Source organism: Herpailurus yagouaroundi, unplaced genomic scaffold, assembly GCF_014898765.1.
Source record: "Herpailurus yagouaroundi ecotype Mexico unplaced genomic scaffold, PumYag 163, whole genome shotgun sequence".
Lineage (NCBI taxonomy): Eukaryota > Metazoa > Chordata > Mammalia > Carnivora > Felidae > Herpailurus > Herpailurus yagouaroundi.
In genome coordinates, this window is record NW_024412404.1 from 1,846,693 (window position 1) to 1,860,336 (window position 13,644).

A 13,644-nucleotide genomic window follows, 5' to 3' on the forward strand; every position below is an offset into this window, starting at 1 on the left:
CCAAAGATGTAAAGGATCTGTATGCTGAAAACTATAGAAAGCTTATGAAGGTAATTGAAGAAGATTTAAAGAAATGGAAAGACATTCCCTGCTCATGGATTGGAAGAATAAATATTGTCAAAATGTCAATACTACCCAAAGCTATCTACACATTCAATGCAATCCCAATCAAAATTGCACCAGCATTCTTCTCGAAACTAGAACAAGCAATCCTAAAATTCATATGGAACCACAAAAGGCCCCAAATAGCCAAAGGAATTTTGAAGAAGAAGACCAAAGCAGGAGGCATCACAATCCCAGACTTTAGCCTCTACTACAAAGCTGTCATCATCAAGACAGCATGGTATTGGCACAAAAACAGACACATAGACCAATGGAATAGAATAGAAACCCCAGAACTAGACCCACAAACGTATGGCCAACTCATCTTTGACAAAGCAGGAAAGAACATCCAATGGAAAAAAGACAGTCTCTTTAACAAATGGTGCTGGGAGAACTGGACAGCAACATGCAGAAGGTTGAAACTAGACCACTTTCTCACACCATTCACAAAAATAAACTCAAAATGGATAAAGGACCTGAATGTGAGACAGGAAACCATCAAAACCTTAGAGGAGAAAGCAGGAAAAGACCTCTCTGACCTCAGCCGTAGCAATCTCTTACTCGACACATCCCCAAAGGCAAGGGAATTAAAAGCAAAAGTGAATTACTGGGACCTTATGAAGATAAAAAGCTTCTGCACAGCAAAGGAAACAACCAACAAAACTAAAAGGCAACCAACGGAATGGGAAAAGATATTTGCAAATGACATATCGGACAAAGGGCTAGTATCCAAAATCTATAAAGAGCTCACCAAACTCCACACCCGAAAAGCAAATAACCCAGTGAAGAAATGGGCAGAAAACATGAATAGACACTTCTCTAAAGAAGACATCCGGATGGCCAACAGGCACATGAAAAGATGTTCAGCGTCACTCCTTATCAGGGAAATACAAATCAAAACCGCACTCAGGTATCACCTCACGCCAGTCAGAGTGGCCAAAATGAACAAATCAGGAGACTATAGATGCTGGAGAGGATGTGGAGAAACGGGAACCCTCTTGCACTGTTGGTGGGAATGCAAATTGGTGCAGCCGCTCTGGAAAGCAGTGTGGAGGTTCCTCAGAAAATTAAAAATACACCTACCCTATGACCCAGCAATAGCACTGCTAGGAATTTATCCAAGGGACACAGGAGTACTGATGCATAGGGGCACTTGTACTCCAATGTTCATAGCAGCACTCTCAACAATAGCCAAATTATGGAAAGAGCCTAAATGTCCATCAACTGATGAATGGATAAAGAAATTGTGTTTTATATACACAATGGAATACTACGTGGCAATGAGAAAAAATGAAATATGGCCTTTTGTAGCAACGTGGATGGAACTGGAGAGTGTGATGCTAAGTGAAACAAGCCATACAGAGAAAGACAGATACCATATGGTTTCACTCTTATGTGGATCCTGAGAAACTTAACAGGAACCCATGGGGGAGGGGAAGGAAAAAAAAAAAAAGAGGGTAGAGTGGGAGAGAGCCAAAGCATAAGAGACTGTTGAGAACTGAGAACAAACTAAGGGTTGATGGGGGGTGGGAGGGAGGAGAGGGTGGGTGATGGGTATTGAGGAGGGCACCTTTTGGGATGAGCACTGTGTGTTGTATGGAAACCAATTTGACAATAAATTTCATATATAAATTAAAAAAAAGTAATACAGGATGTAATAAAGACAACATAAAGCACAGAAAAAAAAATAAAAAATAATAAAATAAAATTTCTGACAACCACAAAAAAAAATAATAAAATAAAATAAAATGCTTTCCAAAAAGTATTATGGAATTTTAAAAGGTAGTAACATGCTCTCTGTTTAGCACACTGTTGGAACATCTTACCAAATGCCTGTCAGGTAGGGAGTTTAGAACCATTCTGAACTCCTTTTTCAGGAATGCAAGGTCAAATAAATGAAGTAATTTTCAAAGCCTTGCATCAAAGTTCCTTTTATATACTCAACTTAAAAGTTTTTAAAAGTGGCAATATTGGGGAGGCACCTGGGTGGTTCAGTTGGTTAAGCATCCCACTCTTGGTATCTGCTCAGGTCATGTTCTCACTGTTCGTGAGTTCAAGCCCTGCATCCGGCTCTATGCTGACAGCATGAAGCCTGCTTGGGACTTCTCTCTCCCTCTCTCTTCTCTCCTCCCTAATTCATGCTGTCTCTGTCTCACTCAAAATAAATAAATAAACTTAAAAAAATTTTTTTAAAGTGGCAATATTGGAGTAGGAAAATATTTTTTACTATTTTTACTAAAAAAACAAAAGACAGGTTGAGTTGCAAGAGAGAATGAGGGGGGGCGGTGGATAAATGAGGTTTGTGCAGTGTTACCTTCTTCCATCGTAGCAGCCTTGGTTAATTTCTGTAGTAACCAGCCCCATTCCTGGAGGAGGGAATGGCATGCTCCAAATTACACAGCAGTCACTAGCAAAGTAAATACCTAGAATTTCCCCGACATTCAACAATTCCTTTTGCCTATGTTTCAGAAACAAAGGGTGAGAGTAATACATGGAATTACAAAATGCCTTTCCTTCCCTTCTATAGCCATAGCCACAAGCTTGTATTTCTTTAATCTGTGTTCTTAGGGGCACCTTGAATTTCCTTCAACAACAGCAAGAGACCAAAATAGGAAGTGAGAGAAAGACCAGACAGCTGGTGGGGACTGAAGAGTGAGTAGAAACCCTTTCTCACCTGACTTAATCCCGGGTAGTGGTAGATAACACAGCTCCTTGGTTTTCTCTCCATAAGCTTTTGCTAGAACAAAGTGCATTCAGCACAGGTGGTCTCTTAGCAACCTTGGTTCCTGTGTCAAAGCACATTAAAAGGTTTTATTGGATAGTGAGGTTGTGTATGAAGTGGAGGACCAGGGAGCCTACTTGGAGAAACTCTAAAATTACTCTCAAAGAAGTCAGGAAGGAGAGCTCAAAGAGTGGACTTTGGAAAATATGACAGTTAAAGTCTAATTTATCACAGAATTGTACAGCTAAAAACTGAACCTTTAACAGAAAGGTTAAGCGAATTCTAGGATTTTCCTGGAAGGGCAAACATTCACCATACTTTTTAAACAACAATTCTCAGGGGGTGGCAGAATGGGAGAGATGTTACTTGGAACTACTAAGTAAGTTCGGAAACCTAAAACACAGTACAGTGATTATGGACAATAAAACTATAGTATAAACATTAAACTTGCTAAGAGACCAGGTTTTAATTGTTTTCAATACTAGAAGAAATGATAATTATGTGATGTGATAAAGGTGTTAGCTATTACCACTATGGCAATCATACTGCAATTTAAATGTATCAAATCAATATGTTGTACACCTCAAACTTATGCAGTGTTATAAGTCAAACACCACTCAATTAAAAACTTCCCTAAAAATTATTTTAAATATATTTGTTTCAGTATCTTCTATGACAACTGTTTATGTAAGACCATAACCCATGCACTTGTGTGTCTGCTATGAATTCTATAAGTTTTCAGACTTTGTATTACTTTTATGAGCAAGTTAGAAAGTGGAGGAGTACATTTATTACAAAAGACCAGGCTGTAAAATTTAGGCACAAATGAAAGATTATGTATCCAATGAAATGATGGTTATTGCAACTATGAGATAATAAAAATGCTACTTAGAAAATTATGTTTAAATATTTAAATAACATTAAATAAACCACCCATTACACTCCTAGACATATAGCCTAGGCATGGATATCCTGCACCGGGACACAGATCCAAATATTGTTCATAATATTCTCCACTTAGAAATAACCCAAACGCCCATTAGTACATAAATAGATAAATTCATATAATGGAATATTATTCAATAATGAAAATTAAGCTACAACTAATACAACAGCAGGGGTAATTTTACAATCACAATATTGAAGTTTTAAAAAGCAAGGCACCAAAGAAATACACAGTGTACAGATACTTACATAAAGCAAAGAAACAGCTAAAAGTGCACAGTTTAGGGGTGCATATGCAGATGGCAACAGTGTTGGAGGTAAATTTATCAAGAAAAGCAAGGGATTGGCTAGCATAAATCAGGATAGTGGTCAGTGACGGGGGGTGGGGAGTTGTAGCCGGATGAGACACATCCAGCACCATTTCATTTCTTGCCCTGTGTGGCGGTTACACTGGCAATCACTTTTTAACCACTTGACAAACAGTACATGTAAGTTTTATGTGCTTTTCTATATGTATGTTAGACTTCACAAGTGAAATATTTAAAAAGAAAAGAAAAGAAAACCGAGAAAGATCTATAAATGATCACAGAGCCTGAGTTTGGAAGGAAGGACTCTATGTGATTTTTTATCCGTGCTTTTTCCATTTCTCACATTTTCCTTTAAAAGGATGTTGCTTCCCTTAGAAAATAAGGAAAGTAGTTTCAAAACTGCCAGTCTTCTTCCTTGTCCATATAATGAAAAGTAATGTATACTGATTTTTTGTCAAAACAATCACTTAAACAAGTATGAACTTGGGAAAATTAGATCAGTGAAACATTTTAATGACAATATGCAACTTACGTGAAAAAGTACAAATAACATATTTTTAATTAAAATGCTTCACTGACAAATTTAATTTTCCTTGAGTTCATTCTAAGTCTGTGGCTAAAGAACATGTTCTTGTCTCAAAGTGCTCATGATAAACAGGAATATGGGCATTTCCTGTTTGGTTCTTCTGCTTGATGATAGATCTGTTTCAAGATCTAAATCAGTGGAAGGATGCAGATTTGTAACATCGCAAGTTTACTGATGCACTCAGATTTTACTGTGGATTAAAACTATGAGTGTAACTACTCTTTGATTTACATTTTGCCTAATTGGTTCTTACTTACCTAGAAGCTTCATAATCAGATGTTTTTTTTCTCCAGGATTGGAGGGACATTCCTTTTGGGGGAAAAACTATTTAACAGCAGCAACTTTCAGGAGGAAAAAAGTGATTGCTAGTGTTTTTTATTGGCTATAACATGCACCCAAAATACAAATTTCAAACAAATTAGGACACTTCTAGAAGTATGCTATAACATATTGAATGTGACTATCTCAAGACCATGGTCTTATCTTGAACGTGATATTTAAAAATCATAATTAAAATAATATCACCTCCAATTTCTGATGTAAGACATCCAAGATTATTCTGGGCCAAATATATTTCATGTTGAAATTTCAGATGACTCCAAATTATTTATCGTCTCATTTGAATGCCTCTACCTACCTTTCTTTTCCCTATTTCCAGAAGGAAGTGGGAATCAATTTATTATTTTATAGAATGTTGTACTGAAAATACTCTGTTATCTAGTTTTTTAAACTCGTATTTATCTTCTGACCCCACTAATAGTTCAAATAATCTAATTCAAATTGACCTGTTCATTGTTTACTGAATGGTTGAAAAGTGGTATCCCACAAAGTAAGTTAGACAAATGAAGAGTAACAACAAACTTTGGTCTCTGGAAGTTGAATTTCACTGTATTCCTTGTTCTTCACCCTGCCATCAGCTTGTACGCTCTTGCCTTTAAAACCTTTATAGTCTTGTTTTTAAATAAAATGGGGCTTCTCAAATCAACTCTGACTTCTATGACCACAAGAAGAATGCATTTGCTAAATGGCTTGGCCCTCCAGTAAGGCTCACCATTTTTTCAACTTCTTTCAACCTCTACTATTTCCCCTTATTAGGCATGGATTCTTGGTCAAGACAAAGAACAGAACATACTTTGGAAAGTCTCATTTTCAATCAAAAGAAAAACACTTTTCATTGGATTAAAGTTTATAGTCTTAAACTCTTCAGTCATGTTTCAAAAATATTTCCTTTTTTGACAAGAATTTGCTAATCCTACTCATGTTTCCATCAGTATCTAATGGTCAATATTGACCAAAGTTCCCTGGAGATACATGTTGAAAAATGACAAATAATGGAAATCTGTCCATTTTTATTTAATAGGTCACTTAAGTAAAATACAATAATTACTATTTATTGAGGGTCTAGCATGTGCCATGCTGTGATTATGTGCTATTAGGAGATGTAGCGACTATCCAAGGCCACACAGTATTCTGTGCTGGATCCTAGATTCTACTAAGCCAGGACTCTAGTCCCCAGATGGCACCATCTTTCAACTACATAGATTTGTTAGTGTTTTCAAATGAAGAGTTACTTTTGAGGGGCACAAGGTGGCTCAGTCAGTTGAGCAGCCAACTTTTCATTTCAGCTCAGGTCACAATCTCACAGTTCGTGGGTTTGAGCCCTGCATCCAGGCTCTGTGCTGACATCGTGGAGCCTGCCTGGGATTCTCTCTCTCCCCCTCTCTATCTGCCCCTCTCCTGCTCATACTCTCTTTGTCTCTCTCTTTCAAAATAAATAAATAAACATTAAAAAATAAAAAAGAAAGAAAAGTTACTTTCGAAAAGATATGTATTACAGTGGAAATTGACCATACTGAAACGGAAATACCCACACATAATTATTAATGACTACTCTTCCTCTTTGGTCCTGGCTCCTTTCTGTGTATGTGCACTGCTGGTCGAATAATGGGTTGGACAGTCTTGCAATTCTGAGAATGAGAACCCTGAACTTGCCAGGATATCTATACAACAGCCAGTTGTTCATTTATTCACATCAAAATAATCTGGTCTTTGTAAGCGGGACACTCACAGACTACCAATGTGATCTTACTGTCTAGCAACCAGGTTTGCCGAAAGCAGAGGTTTTTAAACCTATTTTATTAGCTCTCTTATTTGCAATTTTATTCTTGTTTATTATTACTTTGCTATCTACACACTGATCAACTTGTGACTGACAAGCGTTTCCCCATGACCTCCTTAACATTAGCTATACAAAGAAATAACAAGAATGTTTTCAGGCCATAGTGGTTGAGAGATGCGTCTGAAATCAGACTGATGGGGTTTCACTCAAATCTGCTACTTACCATGAGACCTTGGACAAAGTATATGAACTCTGTGCCTTAGTTAGCCCTTCTATAAAAAGGGGATGAAAATAATAGTACCTATTTCTTACGGCAGTATGAGAATGAAATGAGATGATACTTATGCCTGGCAAGTACACATAACAAGCAGTGATAACTATTCTTAATTATATTCTAGCATATTACCTCCTAGATGGTATCCCTTGAATGAATCATTCTTCTCAGTTTCTCCTTAAACACCTAAACACACAAAACCATGACACGTTTACTCATCCTTTGAGACCCAGCATAACCCCCTCTGTGATCCATCCTGACTTCCTCAGGCAGAATTTAAGACAGGTTGTCTATGACATTGCACTTCACTACCCTGTATTATATTCATTTGTTTGCATAGACCACCCCATAGGCTGTTGCTGGCTTCCTAGCAAGTGAAGATGACGTTACCCACCCTGGATCCCAGTGCCTTGTAGTATATGACACCAATTCATTTTCAACAAATAACGATTTAAAAACTGCACGTAAAGTAGAGGCTTTTTCAGAAGACTGAAAATTCACTTTGTTTAAATGACAACTACAATAAGAAAAACACATATATTAAGTGTACCTTTCCCGAAAATATTTTAAAAATAAAATCTCAAAGTTGGGTGCCTTCTGTTTGTCTCTAAATGGAAAATATCTTTCTCATAAAACTTATGTTCAATAAAATTATCTTTTAGAAACTTGATAAGTCATATGGGAGCTATGTCTTGCTAGTGTTTTTGCTTCTGTATTTGTTTTTTGCTTGTAATTAGGGAACCAAGTCAAGTTGTTGGAAGGCAACAAAAATGTGGCACCAACAATAAGGGATTTTAGGATAGGAATGACTTGTTGGGATGGCTACCGTTTCTACAGCATAATGGAGATTTGCCCCTTTAAGACTCCAGAAATGGATGCTGGTGTGGCAAGCAACTCGTCAAATTTGAGTCATTCAGAAGTTAACTAAAAACTCAGGCCTAGCCAAATGGATTTTGTGTGTTAGGTAAGTTTCTAAAATTTGTGTTCAAGTTGCATTTTCTGAACTAGGTAAGGCTCAATTAGATTCTGCCCAAAGCTGAATCATGTAAGAAAGGAAACTGAACACAAATCTGAGAAATTAATTCAGCAATGATGAGTCTTGTATGAGACAAAGCTTGTTGAATGAGAATCATAATAAGCGACATATGGATTTACACTTAAAAGTTTGCAGGCACGATTGTTGTTCCTTGTTTCCTGATTAAGACAGGATTTCCAACAGATTTTTCTCTTTCCAGCTAAGAAAAACAATAGTAGATAAAGGCCTGAAATATGCGTGGAAATGTTGGCACTGGAAGAGATTTCTGAAATTTCGTAAACTTCCCCTTGGACAAACGAGGCCCAGAGAAGTACAGGAAGTACAGCAGCTTGCCTGAGGCTCCACAGATACTTTTGTTAAGAAGTACTATCATAATTGTCTCAGCAGTTTTCTGACATTTGAGATAAATTGGATTCTGCATTTCACCAGACTTGGCCACTTAGAGAGGTTCTACCTTCATTACCTCCGAAATTCTTTGATACAGGCCAAGGTAAGACCAGAGAGTCTAAAACAAAGTGAGTCACAAGTGAAAACTGGAACACTTGGCAGGTCAGACTCATGAGGCCAGAACTTGACAAAGTGGACTTCGATTGAAAAAAAAAAAAAAAAAGTACATTTTGTCACAGATGGTCAGTCAACAGAGGAGAGCGAAGAGAGAGCATAGGTTTTAGAGCCAGACGGAACTGGTTTTAGATCCTGGTTCTGGCTAGTATTACCTTGTAACCTTGGACCTGGCATTAACCTCATCTACCTTATCTGGAGAGCAGAGATAACATCTGTCTTGCAGGGAGTTGAAAGGATTTTATTTGTAACTATCTAACTATTGTTAGGAAGGGCCTGCAAATGCTTTGATTTAAATCTCATAAAACCTTATATCGTGAGTAATTAGCACTCCTATTACCTTAGGGAAACTGAAGAGCAGAGAGGTTAAATAAACTACTCAAGATCACACACCAGGGACAACCAGATATTTGGATGAAGGTCTGTTTGGCTCCAAAGCTTTAGCCACTGCAGTATCTCAGGACTGGTAAAAAGGTAAGCCAAGAGCCCAGCATGCCACCTCACACTTGATACAGTAGAGGTTATTACAGTGAAGCAGCAGAATCAGAAAATGGCCACTTCCCCGCAGCCCAACTACAGGGAACAGAGAAGAGTGACTCAGATGAATGAGAGGAAACCAAAGGACCTAGACAGGAAAGGCCCAGGAAATTGAGGCAGGTGTGCAGACATGTGGGCAGCAGGGTGCTGGCTTGCCTGGCAGCACTCACGATGGTCCACCTGATCCCCAGTGGGGTGGGGGCAGGTGGGATTCCCAGATCTGTGAGGTTTGGGCCTTCCTGGGCAATCCATGACCATTCCTCAAATGTTTTAAGTACGTATCTTGGCCCTAAAATGAGCTATTTTTCTACACACGAACCAACGTCTCTTGCTAATCATCCATTACAAGACTTCTGAAGGTTGAGATTTCCCACTGCCACATTCCTGCCCCAAATAGGAGATTGTGCATGGCCCCTAAGAAGACATAAATTGCCCAGTTACAGGCATTTAATATGAAGAAATCTTCTGGAACCAAAATAATCAAAATGTTATCAACCTTCTCCCTGCCAAGTTCCCCAACCCTCTGCATTAATCACTGCTGTAGAGCACACTTACCAGGCCCCATGAACTGCTCAGAGCCTGGCTGGGGGTCAGCCCTGCACCGTTTCAGCAGGAAGCCCCAGCACAGCAGTGCATCCAATGTGTGTCCTGCCATGATGTGAGGAAGCAGGAGTGAGACCCGGGATGTCTGTTTGTTAGGTCTGTGTTTTTCACCTGCAGAATTCATAGAGCCAAAGCAGTGCCACTCCGAGTCGGGGGCTGGCAAGTGGAGGAGAGTGGAGAATGTCTGCACCTGTGGGAGTTCTAAAAAGCATCTGGCAAAACCTTTCAAACTACTTTCTTGGCCTGCAACACACACTCTGCATAAATTCACTGGTGGCAATTTTTTATTCATTAAGGTACAGATTTGATTTCAGAAACCAGCTAAGTGCTTTTCGGAGTCCAGTTTAGCTGAGAAGGTAGATGGCTAGGTTGGAGAACAGAATTTCAAGTTAAATGAAAGTCTGTGGCCTTTTTTAAGGCAGAATTATATTTCCAGCATTTAGCACAGACCTGAGAGCAAAATAGGTGCTGAGTTAAGAAATGATCAGGGAGGTGGGGGGTAGAGGGGTGAGGATGAAATGCAACTTTAAGGTGAGACTCTTCTATGCCTTTCCAGCTCATTACTTAGAAGTTGAACCCAAAGAGGAGCCCTGAAAGCCTCTGAATCGCTTTCCAAGAATGTACAGCCTTCCAAGGGGATGTACAACCAATAATGCCTGTTTTTGGTGAATCAGTTTTGCATGTGAAGGCCCTGTGGAGTCTGGGCCCTGTCTGTATTCTGCCTGTACTTTTCATGTCCCATGAAACAAGCCCATTCTGACTGGTAGCAGAATCACTCGTGAAATGACTTCTTTCTTCTAGTACCGTCAGAGGTCATTGAAGCATTGTAACCTGGCTCCATGTCTTGCACACAATAGGAATGAAATAAACTTGTGCATAATGAAAGTCCGTAGAGGAAAGAAACCTCATATCCTGAGTTACAGGGGAACACTTTGGGAAGCAGGTACTCTTTGAGACAACCTTTCTTTCTGTCTCATCTAGTCACAGAATCGATCTAGCAATGGGGAAGAACTGGTCCCTTCAGACCACAGAAGTACATAACCAAAGGAAAAATTTTAGAATGCTGGTTAATGTAGAGCAGGTAAGTTTATGGAAATAATAGCCTACACTGTGAGGTTGTTTGGGGAGGTTTGTTGCCATCATTGATCTTAGCTAGAGCCTAATGTCCCTAACAGCTAACCATATGCCATCTTCAACATTCACATGGCTTACCCATCCTAAAGATGAAGTCCTTAAAAGCAGTAAAAACAAATTATTGTCTCTACCATTTAGATTAGTATTTCCCACCAAAGACCACACTGGGGGCCCTAGACCTGAATTTGAAACAAACAAGAGATATAAAGAAGATTCAGGACAAATTCAAATGAGGGATTTCATAAATAATGTTATAATACTTGGCCATTTATATACATTACGAGTAAACCCCACTCCCTTATAAAAGAAGTTATGACTCTCATTTTATGAATGAGGAAACTGAGGCTCAGAGAGGTTGAGTACTTGCTTAAGCTCACACAATTTGTCAGCGATCCAAGCCAGGGTTCAACACCAGGCCATCATCTGCCTCCTTCCAATTCACTCTTATGTCTTCTTTACACATTTTATTTAGAAGCCTGATACACATGTTCAAGGACACTGAAAATATGTAACCAAAACAAGAAACTATATTAGTCCGTGGTCCTGAAGAATGACTGGATTGTCCGGTTTCAGGTCAGCACACAAGGACTGAGAAGGGCATTGGCCTTTCTGAGCTTCAAGGTCCTCCTTTTCCAGACAGAAAACACCGTGACCTACTTTTCAGGACTCTCAGAAGCAACCATTATAAAGGAGGCTGCAAAGACAAAGCATTTGGCTAAAACAAGAAGGCAATGAATCGCTGGAACAAGACAGGTGCCGTGTCTGAACCAAATCTGAAACATGGGAAAATGACAAGACCCATGTCTCCCGTCCAGCTCGCCCTTGCACACACTTCCCATATGTGAGGTTCCTCTTCGAAACCACTGGAGCTATAGGAATACCAAACATATCACAAGGTGTGGTCGAATAATTTAGGAATTATTAATCCCTTGCTTCTCGCCCTGCCTTTTTTTTAGCCAGAAGGAAATGAGAGGAATACAATTCTAATTCATTAATCTACAACAAGCTGTCCAAAAATTGGAGAGCTGTTGAAACATAGTGAGGGGAAATGGTCTTTAGGAGTCCCAGTTTTAGCTTTCTGTATTGTCCCCCTATGAGAAGCAAACAGGGGTTACACTAAACTTCCCTCCTACATCAACATTTTCCAATGCCGTAAAACTTACTGTACAGGGTCTCAATAGGTGAAGTCCAAAGTCAAGGAGATGATCTCTCTTTTGTGAAAAACACCATATGCTCTTAGGTGGATCAGAAGGCCCACTGGGCTGTTATTAATAACTGGCTTAGAGCTTTATGAAGAAACATGAGCCAAACTGTCACGGGAGGAGGCAAATGGGAAGGAACTGACAGGCACAGGTGGATAACTTATAACAAAAATACACTTAGGCCCACATAAGAGCCGGAACAAACCATGAGAGGGGAGCAGCTCCCCGACCCCAGCAATCAATAGACCCTTATGTCAAATGTTCTAAGAATTAAACAATAACTAACAAAAATAACGTCTTACTCTCTTGGAAAGCACAATGACTCATTTAATGTTACGCTGTCCTTTGTTCTTCTGAGCTATTCTTTTCCATGGATATCTGAATGCCCTTTCAAATTTCTACGTTTTGCCTTGTTTACTTTGACTTCCCCCTGTTTTGAAAATACATAAACAAATGGATTTTCAAGTGCACATTATCATTATGAGATTTGCTTATCTGTAAGTATATCAGTCTCTCCCCTTTAGGAACCCAAAACAATTCCTGGAAAAGTGTATGTATGTGTGTGCCTTGTGGGGGAGGGGCGGAATGGATCTTGGAATAGTATCATAAAAGTGAACTCATAGATTGAGAGTCTGAAGAATGAAAGCACGATCACAACCTGGTCACTGGTTTGTAGGGGTTCTCCTCTTGAAAAACTGTATTTCAAAAAAGGCCAAAAAAGATATGTCTCCCCCACCCCTAGCAATGGTGCTAAATTCTCGGGATCATTAACAGCATGCCTTCAGACCTAAAATATATTAAACACTGGCTCTGCCTGTCTGAAGTTTTAAAAGAAAACTCATCATTGGACAAAGTTATTGAAATATTGAAGAATACAAATTAAAGGGAAAAAATCTTGTCAAATTGCCTTATAAGTGTTCTAGGGGCCTGTCATCTTGGCTCAAGCCTGGTAACTGTTCTTTTTTCAAACTAAACCTTTCTCAACTAAATTCTGGGGATGGGAAATCAAAATACCTCACTACAATTAGTGTTATTTTGCTGAGGTAACTGCTGAGAGAAGAAGTAGTATATGGGTAAAGGGAGTACAGCAAGTACAGGGCCTTAATTTTTTTTCCTGTACTGATCAGTTACAATTCTGGAGTGCCCACTGAATATATGTATCTTTATAGAACACATTCATGTACTATTGTAAATACGTTATGCACATCATAAAACACAAGTGGGAATATTTAAAAGATGAAATTTTGAAATAGACATTCTAATATTCCATTAACACACCTAAAGGGTCACTTTTACTGATCCCTGGGGCATGAAGATCCCCCTCTGCAGATGACTAGGGAGTGGTACAGAACCCCAGCTTCACTGCTTATTAACTGGTGTGGGTTGAATTGTGTCCCTCAAAAAGATACGTTCAAGCCCTAACTATCAGCATCTGTGAATGTGGCCTTTTTCAGAAATAGGACCTTGCTCATATAATCAATTTATTTTTTTAAGTTTTTTCTAATGTTTATTTTT

The 13,644-nt window shown here is 39.0% G+C and overlaps 1 protein-coding gene across 6 annotated transcripts in view; it reads right to left on the reverse strand.

The window, feature by feature from the left end:
- Positions 1–12,194, reverse strand: part of MRLN (myoregulin) — a 14,603-nt gene extending 2,409 nt beyond the window's left edge. The window contains exons 1-4 of one of the 6 annotated variants that reach the window (XM_040485082.1): positions 12,091–12,194; positions 7,189–7,242; positions 2,777–2,888; positions 2,417–2,468 (exon numbers count right to left, since the gene is read on the reverse strand). In XM_040485082.1, coding sequence (XP_040341016.1) covers positions 2,417–2,468; positions 2,777–2,830 — 106 coding nt within the window. In that variant the 5' untranslated portion in view covers positions 2,831–2,888; positions 7,189–7,242; positions 12,091–12,194. Of the gene's footprint in view, positions 1–2,416; positions 2,469–2,776; positions 4,379–7,188; positions 7,243–9,745; positions 10,866–12,090 lie in introns of those variants that run through there. The other 5 variants (XM_040485084.1, XM_040485085.1, XM_040485086.1 and 2 more) reach the window with 5 other exon arrangements.
- Between the last annotated feature and the right edge of the window lie 1,450 nt (positions 12,195–13,644).